General features: G+C 37.3%; 1 protein-coding gene across 1 annotated transcript; it reads left to right on the forward strand.

Annotated features, from left to right (window-relative positions):
• Nucleotides 1-597: 597 nt before the first annotated feature.
• LOC113239207 (Y+L amino acid transporter 2-like) lies at nt 598-17,383 on the forward strand. The gene is made up of 10 exons (XM_026476100.1): nt 598-894; nt 5,721-5,823; nt 6,400-6,515; nt 9,230-9,355; nt 10,587-10,686; nt 11,562-11,730; nt 12,150-12,350; nt 13,056-13,205; nt 13,894-14,065; nt 17,040-17,383. Exons 1-10 carry the CDS (start codon nt 690-692, stop codon nt 17,099-17,101), a joined length of 1,404 nt encoding a protein of 467 aa, XP_026331885.1. The 5' UTR covers nt 598-689; the 3' UTR covers nt 17,102-17,383.
• The last annotated feature ends 865 nt before the right edge of the window (nt 17,384-18,248 follow it).

Consider the following 18,248-nt stretch of genomic DNA (forward strand, 5'->3'; position numbering starts at 1 on the left):
GAAAATGGCTGATTGGTCAAATGAGACTATTTTATTCTTTCTGGAGTGCTACCAAGCAGAACCCTGCATTTGGAATCCGAAGCATAAGGACTAGGATAAAGACGATGGTCGTTTCCTTCCATCTTGCTTCTTTTTGTAATAAAAATAGGTCAAGCTGAACTTAATAACAGATACAAATTTCGACGTCTGTAGTGCTCGCTTCTCTGGAGATATAAAGTACCCTGTGCTCTGGAGGACACTAGTGCGCTTGCCAGCTTTTGGATGACGACGTATGTCTCATATAATTTGCCAAGAGTTTGTAGTTTGGGGCTTGCGCTTGCGGCAAATGGTAAGCGTGTGGAGCCGGTACACAGACATTATGTCTGTGAACCGGCATGATATAAATTGCTTACCGCGAGGCCGTGAGGGGCGAGGGGTAAATAAAAAAAAAAGAACCAACCACAAACCGCGAAAAATTCATGCTTTTTGTATAAAGTTTACATTAAATACAATTACTTTTATTAAATTAAACTTCTAACTAAGACAGTGAACGTATATTCCTAATTACGTTCTTTAATTAATTTACAAGGCTGTTATAATTAGAAATGTGGCAGGTCAATTAATTTTAAATTGCCATATAGGTTAGGAGTCTGGTGGTGCGTTCTCGAGTGCAGTCGACTGAATAGTTAAATTGGTTACAAATAAAAACGATGGCTGAGGAACGAGTGAAGATGCGAAAGCAGCTGGGGCTGCTGGAAGGGGTAGCTATAATCTTAGGCATTATATTCGGCAGCGGTATTTTCATATCGCCCAAAGAAGTATTACTGTACACAGGGTCAGTTTGGGGTGCACTGTCTGTATGGGCAATTTGTGGTGTTCTCGCGACACTTGGAGCTCTATGTTATGCAGAACTGGGTAAGTGTGTTCTCATAATACTTACGTATGTTTGTTTATAAAAGGGACATTTTTGTTAAAAAAAATATACGAGCTTGACTCCGGCTTCCTCGCATTCACAGTGATGTCAACATACGTGCATTGTATTTGGCAATTGAACTTTTTTGAGTGTTAATAATATTAGATTTACAGAAAATAACTTTTAATTTTATTTTCTTTTCTGGCCTGTCCCCGGGCCACATCAAATCCACAAAATTTTGTGCAAAGTTTTTTTAGTAGCTTCTTGGTTATTTTATTCAAATAACAGATATTTATATAGTAATATAGTAATTTTGGTTCAGAATGAAATTTGTAAACCTCGCAACCTCAATTCATATGAATTTTTGAGAAGGCACAAAATACAAAATAAAGCTGTGTTTTCACAATATACACACTCAGATAACTACTTGGATGCCACTCATTATGTATTGATTGGGTTCTGACATCCGAGTGCGCTTGGATCACGCGTTTACATGTCACAAGTGGCATCCCAGTAGTCATCTAGGTTAACTTGATTCAAGTGTAGTGGTACAGTGAAAAGTTGATTATATTTGTATACTAATATTATATTAATTATAATATAATTTGACCCGAAAACATGTTCGGAATCGCAAACAAATTGACTTCCGCCACTACTGTGACATGCTCACTTCACTCACTCGGCTTGTGCTGCTTTTTCATATACTAACCTACTACATTAACTAAAATGGAGGGCACAACCAGGCAGCCAAGATTTATTAGGGAGATGAACAGTGACGTACAAATAAATGGACGACGGGTCTAATACAAAAACCACGAAAAAAATGTCCCAAGTCAACCTATTTAAACGTAGTGACATGTAAAGGAATATGAAAAAGCTAAAACATTGAATTTAAATTGTAATGTCATCGCAGTACTGTATAATTTTGCTTGCTTCGCTGTCAGTCGAACAAACGAAGACTAAAGCGTGAATGACGCTCTGTATACGATTTTAACGCCCTATAAGTTCGGACACTTTTTAGCGCGGACCCGACGTCCATATAATTGTAAGTCAATGGAGATGAATATCAAAAGATATATTGGTTATAAAGGTCATCAATTGTTAAAAGAAAGGACCAGTAATAAAAAAAGGGTGATTATTTTTCAATACCAAATATTAATTTAGTTTGCTTAAACATAATAGTGTTATCCTGAATGGAGTTCATTTATAATTTATCCATAGACCAACTAATAATATATGGAACAATTAATATATATATCAAACAAAAAAATGGTTTATTTAAAAAAGTGCACATTGCAATAAGACCAGTCATTTCTTTGAGGATCAAATAATATTATCCCTATTATTAAAAATGTAATATTTTAGTTTCAATGTCTTTGATGCTTAGTTTTTACAGAACACCAGGTTTGTGGGAATTAAATAGAATCAATAACAAATTTATTACAATTGTAGTGCTTGGGGAATGTCTCTTCAGTTTTTGTACTGCACTGTAACAATTACTCAAACTTCAAAGTATCAAAACTGATAGTATAAAACACGGTTCAAGTCGCAACATTATTTTTTTGATCATTATTTTAATTTTTTTAATGTTATTATTTGGGTTGTAAATGCGCTTAAGAATTATTTTTTATGTCAACTGTTTAGTGTAAATGTGAATGGAAAGTTGTATCTACACATATCTGACTTCTTTAATTATGACCCTTGTGTTTTGTTCATTTCTTTTACTATTTAGAGAAAATATTCAAATATGAAAAGATGATATGGTGGCTCTTAAATTTTAAATTTTTCAAAACAAAAACGTAAATAAAAACGTATTATACAAGTGGTGTGATAGAAATATATGCGAAATTTTTATTTTTATCGAAAAATCTTTACTTATTCATTGATTACAGTCTTGGCCTCTTAAAAATATTGCTTTTCAGATATAATACATTTCCGCCAGCACTTCTTTTAATCGGCCGAAGTATTTCTGTAACGCAATTTTTGTCTTTCTCTTCAACGTTGCCGAAGCGCGTTCTTCCATGGTGTTTTTTTCAGTATCGGGAAGAAATCACAGGGGACGTCGAATTCACGAACAATCAGAGTTCTATGAGCTGGTGCAGAAAAAAAATCGGGGAATACTTTGTTCCCACCCGTTTCATATCCAAAACGTCATCAACCATCTCTCTGATAATGATTCGACGATTGTCCAGAATCTTTTTCTTCACTCCTTTGACGTTCGCGTCGGTTTAGATGCGCAGTGACAATCAAAGCGATCCTATTCTTCGTCTATTCCCTATTCAGCGACTCGACCGTCTTGAAACCATTTATACCACTTGTAGACACTTGTTTTTATTATATGTGGCATACGTCAAAAACGCTGGACATATACGATATATCTATAAATATATTAATGTCGGTGTGGCCAGTGATTGGAGACATACTCGTTATTTTAATAAATGAAATGTTTAGAGAAGGTATATATCCTGATATTTTAAAAAGTACTCGTGTATGTCCAGTGTTTAAAGGGAAGGGGGACGTGACCCATGTTGAAAGCCACAGACCGATAACCATAGTTCCGAATATATCAAAAATAATAGAATCTATTATATCAACAAGTATTATGGATCATTTCGAAATGAACGATTTGTTATCAGATAGACAATATGCTTATAGGAAAGGTAAATCCACCGTAGTTGCAGCACAAAATATAGTAGATTCTATTATTACCAGTATAGATGATAAGTATAAAACTGCAGGCATTTTTTGTGACCTAACAAAGGCGTTCGATGAAATTGAAAATGATTTATTAATTCAAAAGTTAGCTGTGTATGGCGTCAACGGAGTCGCCCATAACCTATTAAAGTCTTTTTTATCTAACAGACGGCAAACGGTTCAGGTTAGTACAAACGGTACAACACGTAGGTCAGCGGCTGGTGACGTCACCATTGGCATCCCACAGGGATCTGCCCTAGGTAATACACTATTCCTGGCATTCATCAATGATCTGCCATACTTTATATCAGGGGGTCTTGTGGTTCTATTTGCGGACGATACAACCGTTATAGTGTGTGCTAAAACCTACAACGAGTTGGAAGAAAAATTAGCCTGCACGTATGAGCAGCTGTGTGAGTGGTTCTCTGCGAATGGACTTATTCTTAACGAATCGAAGTCAAACCTTATATTGTTCTCAGGAAGAAATTCTATAACAAAGCCAATTATCACCTCCATTGTTCCATTATGTAACACCTGTAAATTCTTGGGTTTAACGCTAGACTCGAATCTGAACTGGAAGTCACATATACAAACTCTATGTCAAAAACTTGGAAGTGCTGCATACGCACGGAGGAAACTGCGTCCTCTTGTCTCCAATGTGGTATTGAGGCAGACGTATTATGCATATTTTCATTCGTTGATGTCTTATGGCATCACACTATGGGGTAATTCAACTGAGTCGATTAGGGTATTTATTCTTCAAAAAGGTGCACTAAGAACAATAGTAGGCATAAAAAAGGGTCAGACCTGCAGAAACCTTTTTAAGAAATACAATATAATGACCATGTACTCACAATATATTTATGATATAATAGTTTATACGCGTCAAAACTTGGCTACTTATGAGCGACGAAACGCGGGAACACTAAAATCCGTTGCCCACCGTACCGAACTTGCAACTAGAAATCCGCGGGTAATAGGTCCCCGATTCTACGAACATCTACCCACAGACCTGAAAAGTGTTAGAAACGATGAAGCGTTTTGTACCCGACTAAAAAACCTTTTATTGGATATTGAATTGTACAGTGTCGATGAGTTTCTTTTGAAACAATTTTAATTTTATTTTATTCGACAATCAGTAGTTATACTACTTTATTTTATATTCATTATTATTATAATTTTATTACTGACGATCATAGTTATCCCTTGACATTGTATTTCCAATTGTAATATTGTGACATTGATAACATGAAATAAACGATTCTATTCTATTCTATTCTATTCATGGAGCACTCACCATAATTAACATTTAACATTTCCGATGTGGCCCCGCACTTTATGAAAATTCGTTTTGATGTGCACCAAAAATAAAAAAAATCCGATTGCAGTTAATTAAATGTAACTTTTACCACTGCCAGCAACAAATTCGCATTTGGTATTCCTGCTTTGGCCAACTTACGTTAGTGATGCATGTGCACGCATATGTATAAAGAAAAAAAATCACAAGTTTATGTAGGACTTGTTAGTCCCGTCACTTGATATTATAAATTATACGAGCCCAGGAAATGAAAAAATTCGCATATTTTTTTATTGCACCCCGTACATAGGAGACACCAGTAGCGTATTTCAACTGAAGCATGCTTATTTTGCGTTATGTAAACTCAGCTGTGCTATTTTGGTTACTGTCGTTGTAGTACAGCTCTGCGAATCTTCCGATGTTTACTAAACGTATGCGACCTATCTATGCCTTACTTTAATATAAATAAATTTTCTTTCTGAGCAGATTTTTATCAGCTGGCACACAGCAGTGAGTAAAGTAACAAACCTGAAATAAAACAAATATATTTTGGAGTAAATAATAACCAAGAAGAATATTCTTGCAATATCACGTATAAGTCTGTTTTAAGTTCTTTTAGTTACACTTTGATTATATCTTCAATAGGGACACAATTTCATGATTATTAAAAAAAAAAAAACAAGAAAGAAATGAAACCCAGAAAGTGTGAACTAGTCACACTTTCTGGGTTTCGTTGGAAATAGCATTTTAATTATAAACTGTAGTCTTTTTATTAATTTATTTTATATTTAGATTATTTTTCAATTGATAAATAACTAACGTCACATTTACGCACAGGAACGACGCTAGCGCAGAGTGGCGGAGATTATCACTACATTCATGAGGCGTATGGACCTCTTCCAGCCTTCCTATATCTGTGGGATGCCAATTTAGTATTCGTGTACGTATGCTTCTTATTGTAATACGCGCTTTATTAGTTACACAACACAAACCCCTTTGTACGTTCTATATTACGACAATGGGCTGAATGATGTAACAGTCAATCAATTAGTACTACAGAAGGACTCGGACACAATTTACAGTTGAACTAATTCAACAAAGATTGTATTCAAACTTGACAGTTGTACATGAGTTAATCATGATATATAGCTTACATGGGGGCCTTAGTGTAGTTTTGGAATCTGTAAACTGAACTATCGCGTTTGTGTTAAGATTTTAATTTAAATTGTATAAATAAGTATATAATTAAGATCTAGATAAAAATCATAACGCAAACGCGGTAGTTAAGTAAGTAAGTGATCTGGTAAATGCACTTGAAATTATTATGACTCTGTTAGAGAATTCCCAGCTACGAGACGTTTGAAGTGCCGATTATCTGGCACAATAATCTACTTATTTATAGTAATAAGTAAGAGACTGCCAACATTTTTTTTTGCATTAATGGACTTTGAACAGTGACACCTTATTTATAACAGTGACATGAGTTGAAAATGTATAATATCTTTTCTTTTTCTAGGCCCAGCACAAACGCTATCATGTCTTTGACGTTTGCCAATAACATTCTACAGCCAATCTTTCCTAATTGCCCAATAGATCCACTGTGCCGTAAACTAATTGCAGCGGTTACTATTTGTAAGTAATTTGTTTATTAAAGCGTGAAACACACAGAAAGCGGGTGAGAGTCGGGTCGGGACCGCGACAGGACTATATCCGTGTATTTATATGGACGACAACACACCGAGCGCGGGAGCGTGACGAGCACACGCGCACACGGAATGTGACCCGCCGTCGTCACGACCCGACACGCGCCCGACCCACACCCGTTCTCTGTCTGTTTCACGCTTTATTAATTCCTAGATGTCCCATTGGGCATTTGCAGACGAAGGTTTACGTTGCTTTGATACCAAGAATTTGTTTGTACGAAAATTTGGTCACAAGATAAAATCGCTCAACTCTTAGGGTCGTATTCCGGAACTCTACTCAATGCTCTAGTCAGGACTTGAGCAGACTTGAGTATGATTTCAAGCACTGGAAATACGACCCTAATGGCAAGGACTTGAGTATGATTTTCAGTGCTCACTGCAATACTTAAGTCAGGATTGCACTGGAAATATAAGCATTGGAAATACGACCCTAATGGCAGGGACTTGAGTGTGATTTCGGGTGCTTTAAAACCATACACAAATCCTGACTTGAGCATTGAGTAGAGATCTAGAATACGACTCTTGAGTGGTTACACACTACGACTTTTAGCAGCGATACAAACGCGCGTTGCGATTTATAGGCGGTTGTATCGATGCAAACATGCTACTGCATCGATGCCAACGCAGTCTACTTATGTTGAATGATTATGTGCGAAAAATCTGTATAGGTTTATGGACATTGTGTTTTTTATATCAATATATAAAATATCAAGTGACGGGGCGAACAAGTAGTCGTGCGCCTGATGATAAGCTAGACGCCTGTTCATAACAGTTGCAGTGGTCACTTAAAGCTTCTAATCGCAAACATAAGAGATATAAGTTTACAAGTCCCGTGTGCCTGTAATTTCACCAGCACCCTTACCCTTCAAAACCGGAACATAGTAATGCTGCTCACGTTACAGCTTGGCAGCAGACTTAGGTAAGGTGGTAGTACTTCCCTGGCCGAACTCTTTCACAAGGAGCTCTACCGCTACTACTGTTTTGTTCATTGTAAATTTAATAGTGACATAAATTTGCATCGCGTTTACATCGTAATTGAATCGCTGCAGACGCGCTGCTAAAAAACGCCGTGTGTAACCGCTTTTAAGAATGAATGAAATTGAATATAAATATCATGCCAAGTAACTTGGGCGACGTAAAGTAGCTCCATCGAGTATATAACCAAAAATAGAGACGAAATAAGGGCCATGTATTCCTGGTAACACATTAGCAATACAGCTCTTATAAATATCAACGCTCGTTAGCACTTAGCTTTATTGTAATAAAGATAATATCTCTAACAACGCCGTGCTGTTCTATTCGGTGGTGTGGGAAAAACAGCAAAACATCTAATTACAAAGCAAACGGAATCACATTTCATCGGTAATTAAATATTAAATATGTAATTTTACAATTTTCGTCCATTATAGCAAAGCTCAAGTTAACTTGGTCGATTTGAAGTGAAACCGTTGACGACACCCATTGACGACACCCGTCAATTGTTTCGAACTTCGGGCTAGCCAATCGGAACGCAGTTGTCACAGTAATGATATGGCAGAATAGATTTCAAACAAATTAAATGACATTTCCCTCTATTACAGGTTATATACTCGATGAGTAGCTCTCAGACTAAGATATGATTACATATGAACTAAAATAACGGATAACTCACGCATTTAAGTCGAATTTTTTTTCAAACCAATTCGTGGTTCTTAATCATGAGATTCGGCGGCGGTGACGCGACGGAAACTTCGCGCCGAAGCCCTAGTAGTATATAGGTAGTGGAGAGGCTGCCGACATACTTCCCTTGCCTTAAGGGAGTAACGGATAAGATCGGACACTTGTTACGCCGAAGATGTAGCATCAAGACGATTTTCCGCTCTCACATGCAGCTTAGACAGTTGGTGCGTTCATTGAAGGATAAGGTGCCATAGAATGTGCCCGGGGTATATAAGCTTCCCTGCCCCTGTGGCAAGAGTTACATAGGAGAGACCGACCTTAACACATCCACACGACTGACATACGTTGTATGAAAAACCGGGACAATCGGGGCTCTGTAGTGACGGAACACTCATTGGATTCGGATTCGACGCTATATATTCGTTTTGATAAGGTGCGGACACATTACGGAAAGTGTGTAAAGCTATCGAGATTGGTCGTCATTCGAATTTCAATCGTGATAGCGGATGGTCGCTACCCCCCAGCTGGAAAACAGTGTGTAGCGTGTGACTTTAATAAGAATTAAGCAAACGAGGGTAGTTTGCCCTACTCCCTTAGCCGCACTGAGTGATCGGGCTGCCAGGGCATTGGCGCGCAGTTTCCGTCGAGTCACCGCGGCGGAATATCATGATTAAGGCCCACGAATTGATTTGAAACATGTCGAGCAAAAATTCGACCTAAATACGTGAGTTATCCGTTATTTTAGTTAATAGGTCTCGAGTCTCACGGTGGTTTTCTGTTTAAAAGAGATCATTACAATTCACATTACCTAGTAGTAGGCACACGACATGTGCTTGTAATTTCACCAACACCGTAGCAGTAGATAGTCTAACCTTTCACCAAAGTAAACACTTTCTTTTTATTAGCGGGTATTGTGGATGCTTTAAATACCCTATTCCGAAAATTGTTCATTACATCATTAAATTTAGTTTTTTTTTGTTTCAGGCTTCTTAACTTTCATCAATACTTATGACGTGAAATTCACGACGCGAGTGCAGAATGTATTCATGTTTACAAAGATATCCGCACTCGTTATTATTATTATTGGAGGGCTTGTTTGGATGGCTAAAGGTAAGTGACCATTGTACATTTTCCATTATGCCCAGGCTGCGCTGTGTCTAAGTTTAAGAGGGAGCATGCCAAAAAAGTTTTAACGTTGGCTCCGCCCAAATTTGTGAAACAAATATATGCCTGAAGTTCGCGTGACATGCGACAGGAGATGTTGAATTTTGCGCATTAAAAGTACCAAATTCGTTTTAGCGGAATAACTCTAAAAGTAAAGGGATTAAAAAAAATCCGTAGTGACAGTTCTCGATCATGCATTTGTCCTAGTAACCTGTAGCATTTCGAGGATGAATCGAAAAAATGTGAAATTAGAGGTCATGTCGTGATTTTTATCTATCGAGGAAACTTTATTGTTTTATGTTTTTGATTAATGTCTATGCTTGAATATATCGTGTGGTTACTCATACAATATTTTATTTTTAACTTTAAAGTGGATATACCCCTCTAAAATCAAATCGAAGATTAGGAATTTTTCCTCTGCTTCCTCCTGTCGTTATGCAAAGTTTATTATTTTTTAGCTAATAGTTTCATGATAACAGTCAGCTTTAAATTATTTAATGAAAGACAATTTAAATTTAATTGGATATGTAAATACATCTTCTGTATTGTCCACAAGTTTAAATGGTCTGACGCATGCTCAGTTAGCACTCGTCTTGTAAAGGGTGTTTGTTAATAGACTAATATCGATTGATTAAACAATCATTCTAAAGTCAACCGATGATGGATTTAGTAATTCGTAGAATGGGCACTTCAGCAACTTTTAAAACGTAAATATGTAATGTAAATGTAATGGGGCGGAAGCAGCTTTTCAGTAATTTTTAGTTCACTAATTGTGACTGCAAAAATGGCGCGCGCGTGTCACGATAGTAGCGCTACAACTGCGCTTCTAAATATAAAATAGCTATGTCCGGACATTGTCGCAGGATACTGCGACCGACACCTTCGGCACTAGCCCGGAGAACTAGTAGAAGATGTGTTCTGCGGTCCCTCCAGTCGCGAAAGTTTCTGGGAACTGTCGAGACGCCTCGGCGTTGCAGGTTCCATCACTATGTTTTCCTTTATTAAATTTCGCATATAAATTCCGAGAAACTCATAGGTGTGAGCACGCCTCTGCTTGAGAGGCGGTAAGTGACTACAGAGCTTTTTATATTCTATATTCATATATTCAGACTCTAAATACTTGTCCCGACATCCCTTACAACCCGGTTTCGGCAATAATGTACTATTACTTTCGCAGGAAGAATTGGTTATTTCGAGGATGGTTGGGCAGGAACACAATTGTCTGTCAGTGATTGGTCTGTTGCTTTTTACTCAGGCATATTCTCGTATTCAGGCTGGTAAGTCTACATTTGTTTAACTCTGTGGGTCTTGTTTGCTGCGTACTAATATAATCCTTCAACGTACGTTCTAAGCGCAGGCAACACCGCGCACGAATCTAAGCTAACTTAGATTAGCTCACGTTACCGGGGCGTCTATTCATATTTCAGTTCACACCGCGAACTTAGCTAACCGAGCTAACTAAACTAACCCAATGATCCCGCTAGGCAAGGATCCAGTTATGACTATAACTGGTTGATGACTCTACCACCTCAGTTAACCGTGACCATGGGACCTGTAAAGGGCCCGAAACGTTGCTTTGTTTGAAAAAACAAATATACGCGGTTTAAATCCGGAAAAATAGTTTCCTTTCCTTTGTGTAACAATCGCGAAAACCTAAGAATTCGATATATAAAATATGTCGCCCTTCTGCCGCTCTTCACCCCCCCACATATTCACAGTGTAGCACGTTTGTAAAACAACAATCTCATATAACCTAACCTCAGTACAGAGTACTAAAAAAACCGACCTCAAAAGTCATTAATCCCCTAGTTTACCAACCTCAGAGGTCGAATATTTTCTTCAAATTTAAATGGGACCACTTCTGGGGTACCCTCTTTCCAACAAAAAAAGAATCATCAAAATCGGTGCACAAATGGCGGAGTTGTCGTGTAACATACATACAAAAAAAAATATACAATCGAATTGAGAACCTCCTCCTTTTTTTGAAGTTGGTTAAAAATTAAACGCACATAATGGTAGTGTGTGTTTTGTGGACACCGGTTCTGATAATAATCGGAGCTTACGGCCCTTCCATTGTTTTTTCTTCCGTGTTTCGTCCGCGATTATCGTCAATAGGTACATTGACGGTAATAATAATTCATTACTTTTACAGGAGTTACCTGAATTTCATGACAGAAGAGCTCAAAGATCCATTTGTAAATCTGCCCCGTGCTATTTACGTGTCATTGCCTTTAGTGACCGCTATATACGTGCTGGCCAATGTATCTTATCTCGCAGTGTTGGGCCCCAACGGTGTTAGAGCAACTGAAGCTATAGCTGTCGTGAGTATGAACGAATTCCATATAGAAATTCAAGTACGTTCAATTTCAGTATGCGATTTGGCTACGCGTTCGAACATCAAACCGAAAGTACAACTTCGTTTTTGTTAGCATTAGAAAGACACTATGAAACACCTAATGAAGGGTGGCCTACCGATTTTACTTAAACGTAGGCTCATGGTTATGTGCATACCTCTAATTCCCGCTTATGGCGCTCATGGTCTTTGACAGAAGCCCAAACTCGTGGTTTGCCAGCGAGCTATGGAGCGCAGCATACTGGGTGTAAAATTAGTCGATCGTGTTAGGACAGAAATGTGGATCAGAAGGCGGCCAAGTTAGCCTGGGACTGGCCAGGATAATCACAGACTGGGAGCCCCACAACTACAGGAAGGAAATTTATGCTTGTCGCTTATATTTAACAGGACTTTGCAGTGGAGGCACTAGGTTTTATGCAATGGGCAATGCCAACACTGGTTGCCGCAGCCGTGCTTGGCGGTCTCTCCGTACACATCATGGCCTCATCACGAATGTGCTTCGCTGGAGCTCGCAACGGGCATATGCCAGAACTTTTGGCCCATATCAACATGAAGTGCATGTCTCCTATGCCGTCTTTGCTGTTTCTGGTAAGCATATGACATTGGTATAAACAAAAAATTCTATAAACAAGTTGTGTATAAGAAAGTTGTCCTGAGGGTGTTACCATATCGCACTGCTACTACAATATTGTTGTAACTCAAAATATGTGAAATTTAATATTATATCATTACTGAACTTTAAATTTGATTCTCTACACGTCAAAAAAACCGTCGGTAGAATATAGTAAGAAACAATCAAAAGATGCCTACTTAACTCAAAATGAGACACACTTTATGTGAGCTAGTTCTGGCCAAAATAATCCTTATTCAAAAACGGTAAATTATTTTTTCCATGTTATTTTTAAACATATTTGATAAATTGCTTAAGTGTCTATAATAAACTATAACATATACATTTCAGTGATATTTTTTTGCGGGAAGTGAGTAATTCGTTTTTCATCGATTCTGAGAAAGTCCTCTTTTTGGGTTAATACACTATTATATTAACGATATTTGAAGAAAAAAAAATAGGTTAATAGAAAAAAATACTCGTTGTCAATTATTTTTTGTGTATGTGGGCGTTGAAATTCTCTAGAGGCAGGAAGGCGGTGAGCTAAAAAATCTGGGAACCTATGGCATGAGTGGTACAAAAATTAAACCCTTTGCAAGAAATTACCGCGATCGTTTGTCGCGCCCCTGGTGGATCGTCTGGATACTCAATAATTTGTATTACAAAACAAAAATCTTTTCCAGATGCTGATGTCCATAGTAATGCTTATTCCCGACAGCCTGACGGCGCTGATCACGTACTGCACGGTGGTAGAATCATTCTTCACCACGTTAAGCTGCAGCGCCGTCCTGTGGCTCAGATATAAGAAACCAGATCTTCCAAGGCCTATAAAGGTGAGTTTATGTTCTACAAGTTTTAGAACTCGGTAATTTTGTAGATAGTTAAAAGTCCAAAGGCTGTGACACACAGAGGGAAAGTACCTTAAATACCGTAGATAGAAAATTTTATTCAAAGAATACTTCATGATTTTAAAAGCAATTCGAACTTCATTCATAGATTTTTAAATAATCGCCTGTGTAAACCGGTCATCGAACCTGCCAAATAGAAAAAAAACCTGTAATTTTACTGTACTGATCGAAAGCCTCAATCATAACCATTGTTTTCATCTAAATAACATTGCATCTTATATAAAAGGAAGACCCGAAATTGAACATTTGATTAAAATAATTAGGTACTTTTGCTGAAAACGTGTAGTAATTCTATAGTATACAAATTCTCACTCCTTTGATTTATTTATTTTTTTTAAGTTAATAGTGTTATACTCAAAAATATGTAATCATGACATTGTTGTATTGATAATGGATATGGATAAGATTATTTTTTATTGTTTTTGTTTGTTTGGAGATCTGTCACACACTTTAATTCCTAGTATGGACTCCAGTCTCTTACAAAGGTATTTTTGATACTTAAGCATTTGACGTAAGTTACTTTATAAAACTTTCTAACCTTTGTAAAGAGAAAATAAAGATAATTATTATTGTTATAGTGGCTATTCGAAAAGTGATTTTCTTTTTGTTATAGGTTAGTCTATGGATGCCCATAGTGTTCGTGACGGTGTGCGCTGTCCTGCTCGTAGTGCCAATAATGAGCCAGCCATTTGCAGTTGTGGCGGGCGCGCTCATTACTGTCGCCGGGGTGCCTGTTTACTACGCTCTTATCAAAAACAAACCAGAGATCATCGGCGATTTGTCTGGTAAGTCGATTTTCTATATCTTTAGAGCATGTTCACATGACGAGCGTTCAACGGGCGTTTCGTTAACGCGTGCTTATAATGGGCTGCTAACAGATTGTCTGCATGTTTGCAGTTTATGCGCGAAGTCTTAATCAACTTCATGCAACCGAGGCCACGATTGGATGAAGTTGATAACGACTTCACGCATTAACTGCGTGCAGTCGAGGTCGCGGATAACGACTACACGCATATTAAATCTCTGCTGTGTGAAGTCGGTTTCGACTGCAAGCAATTAATGCGTGAAGTCGCTATCAACTTCATGAAGTCGAGGTCTCGGATAACGACTACACGCGTTAACTGCGTGCAGTTGTAACCGACTTCATGCAGCTGAGATCGACTGCGTGCAGTTAATGCGTGTAGTGGTTATCAACTTCATGCAGTCGAGGTCTCGGGTAACGAGTACACGCATTTACTGCATGCAGTCGAAACCGACTGCACTGCAGATCAGGTCCACCTTGTGTATGAAACACATTTTAGTAGAAATGGCTTAACTACGTAGACGACTAATACGGATTTATTCATAGGCAAAGTTGAGAAACGTCCTGCAATACGGGATATGACAAGTAGGGATTATTCCAATAGGATTTTAAGGCGACGGGCTTGAGAAGAACTTGTCCTTATATTCTGTAAAGAAGAAGATGATGACGACAAAAGAAAATGTTGAGTAAATAGGTGAAACAGCTTATGCGCGATCAACGCCAGAAAAGTGCGTAACATATGTATACTACACAAAAACCCAATGTCCGTTGAACGCTCGCCAAACGTTAGTTACTCATATAGACCCCTGTCATATAAAGAAGTAGGTATGTATACAGTGTGTTTTTTAAATGGGACAGTAGTGGGGAAATCCGAAACTATAGGAGATGTAGGGAAACTGTCTTAAGAATCATTAAGTCTATTTTTACCGACTTAAAAAAAAGGAGGAGGTTCTCAATTCGACTGTATGTATGGGATAGCAGGAGTTGATCAAATAATATACCTTTTTTCATACAAAATGAATAATATTGATTATTATTTTTAATGCTGATAGACTTCATGTGAGAATCATTTTACTTGTATTAAAAGAAAAAATCGGGAGAATAGAAATTGGTAAAATTTATACAAAAAAAAAAATAATAACATTTTATTCAATTTTCTGCTGTCCTGATTTTTTTTCTTCCTACACAATAAAGTTATCCCTTTAAAAGTCAGAGTCTGTCAGCATTAAAAAAAAGTTGGCAATTTCATTAATTTTGTTTGAAAAAATATTTTATTAACTTTGACCAACTTCTGCTGTTCCGATTTCTTTCAATACTATGAAATGATCCTTACACTAAGTCTATCGTCACTAAAAAAAATCTATCATATATGTTCATTATTATGGACAAGACACGATTATCCAAAAAATTACTATATCACAATTTTTTTCACAGTAAAATACTGCATGGTTCCTAAGACAGTTTCTCTGTATCTTCTATAGTTTCGGTTTTTCCCATTCTGTCCCATTAAAAAAACACACTATATACTCACCAGTGAAGTAGTTCGCGAGGTGCTTTCTCATAGCAAGTGAAGACGGTTTCACGCGTACACACTCACCTCGTTAGTAACGTTTATACTCGGTTTATACCAAGAAAGTCTCGCCGTCCAGTTTGCTTTTAGCGAAACTGTTTCTTATAGCAGTGATGCAAACGCTCGTAAGTCTGAGGCCAGACGAGCGTAATTTTGTGAGTTGTAAGTCGCGCCGTTTGCGCTGCATTCGGTTTCATATAAAAGTACGGTTTGTTTCACACGACGACGCAAAATGAGTTATCTGCCAACTCATGGGCGTAAACACGACTGACTTTCGGTCGCATCGTGTGACTGGCTGACGCGGGTGGAGGCAGGGGTGAGGGGGGGTCACTTTGGTATAGTATGCGCGTGAGTACAGACGTTTCTTGCGAAAATGTTCGATACGGAGATTAAAATATAAATAATTGAACAACTTACTTGATTGTTATTATTAGTCTTTCCTCTGGACTGATGGCTCGTCTCATATTTGTATCTGACCTAGTAGTAAAGGGTTTTACTACGCTTAATGATTCTTGAAAAACATTTATTGGCATGTGGTAGTACTTAAGAAATTCATCTGGATGTTCACATAAACTTGTCTATGATATATGAAACTGGCCACACTTTAATCGTTTCATATTGAGTGGATGTACCCAGTTTCTTTTTCTACCATCGTCTTCTAATGCTTCATAAATGCATACTATTTTTGATGGATCCATTACACTATTACGACACATACACCCCGTATAAACGCTTAAAAGTAACTTAATAAAATACGTTCGTCTGGCGCTCCAACCCAATTTCGGTCGAGGGCAAACTGCGCAACTCAAAAAACGCAACTCACGACTCACAAAGTTACGCTAGTCCGGCCTCACCTTTAGTATCGACGCAGTCACGCGCTTGCATCGCGTTTGCGTCGCTGCTTAAAATGGCGCGTGTGTGTAAAGGTAGACCATTAGCGACTGCACTGCTACTGCATCGCGTTTGCGATGCGGTGCTGCTAAAAGCCGCTCTAGGGCGTTATTAAAAATGTAGTGTAATTTTACATTTTTATTGAATTGATATTCAACTATTTTTTGTGAAATTATTCCACTAGTTTGTTATAATCATTAATACAAAGATCGAACACTCAGAAAAAATTCCTTCGATCCGGCCGGATTCGAACCGACGTCTTCTAGCTTACCGTGCCAGACGATATACCAACTAAACCACGGAACGAACCAGCGGAGCTCACGAATTTTTCTACCTGCTTGCGTCGTATCTTTTGTATTTGGTTTTTTCAACGACTTTTTAGTCGTAGCGCCATGTATGACGCGAAATTCGTGAGGTCCGCTGGTTCATAGCGTGGCTTAGTAATTAGTAAATAAAATTGCGTAAAAAAAAAATAATTGCGAATAATTATTTTCAGTAAAATTCACTCATACTTGTCAGAAGTTATTTCTATCAGCGGTTGAAGACAAGGAGGAATAACATGCCGCTACTCATTCTAACTTCGTGCAGATTTTTTTTTAATTACTCGAAAACTCATCAGGGAAATAATCTTTTATATAAAGTCGTGTAACAAAAGCTGTTACTTTTTAATTATAGGAATTTCGTGTTATTAATTATAGGAATTCTGTGTTATTATTAATTGTAGGAATTCCGTGTTTGTTAATTGTAGGAATTCCGTGTTTATTATTCGTAGGAATTCCGCGTAGTCAAGTTTACGGTTAATTTTTAAATGAGGCTCTAGCATTTTAATACCTACAGTATTCCTTATGTGAACCAAGAAATCTCTTAAAACTCTCAAGTACGTATTAATTGACTTTTATAAAATAGCTTAGCTATGACATTTATAGTGAAGTTGTTTCCTTGAATATGTAATGGACGCAATGGCGTCGGTTCCGGGAAAACTGAAGTTATTTTAGTCTCTTTCTTTATAGAACGTACATACAATTTTAGTTTTTGTCAAATTCTAACAGTTCCTTATAAATGTGATCGTCATACATGCCATAGAAACTATGGAGACTACTCCATAAAAGCAGATGGCATTAAAGACCTGCCCGAATCGACGCCAATGTAAGGAAGTCTGTTTTTTACAGTACTTTTTGTATTAAGTTTATTTTGCTTGGCGTGTTTTTTTTTTATTATTATTATTTTGTTACCTTTTGCATTGCTCTTGCTGAGCAATATTGTTTGCATATAAGTGGTTAAATATGTACAGTCGCGTGCAATGAAATGTATACGTTCATTTATATGTAAATGCATAGTATTAAATATTTATGAAAATGATATGGATACATATATTTAAAACCAGGAGTGTATACTTTTAACAGGTTGTAGTTTGTTTACTTTTCTTTGAAATAAAAGTTTACAATTTTTAAAACGATGTCGTGATATTTTTGAAAACAGCACAAGGTTACATATTTTTGAAATATGTAATGTTTACGTATTTTCGAAAATAAGTGAACGTATACATTTCATTGCACGCGACTGCACCTTTTTTTTTCTACCAATATAATTTAAGATTGTGGTATTTTGGTACATTATACATACCTGTATTCTGTTGTGCACATTCTATACCAAACTCGTCAATATAGGATACCATCAATAATAAAGTGTAAAAAAAATCAATTTG

The sequence above is a fragment of the Hyposmocoma kahamanoa genome, unplaced genomic scaffold (genome assembly GCF_003589595.1).
Source record: "Hyposmocoma kahamanoa isolate Upper Pololo Valley unplaced genomic scaffold, ASM358959v1 99702, whole genome shotgun sequence".
In the NCBI taxonomy this organism is placed as follows: Eukaryota; Metazoa; Arthropoda; class Insecta; order Lepidoptera; family Cosmopterigidae; genus Hyposmocoma; species Hyposmocoma kahamanoa.

Coding starts and splice junctions, on each gene's coding strand:
- LOC113239207 (XM_026476100.1), top strand. CDS start 690: ATGGCTGAGGAACGAGTGAAGATGCGAAAGCAGCTGGGGCTGCTGGAA. Junction 5,824..6,399: donor GATGCCAATTTAGTATTCGT/GTACGTATGCTT, acceptor TTCTTTTTCTAG/GCCCAGCACAAACGCTATCA. Junction 10,687..11,561: donor ATATTCTCGTATTCAGGCTG/GTAAGTCTACAT, acceptor TTACTTTTACAG/GAGTTACCTGAATTTCATGA.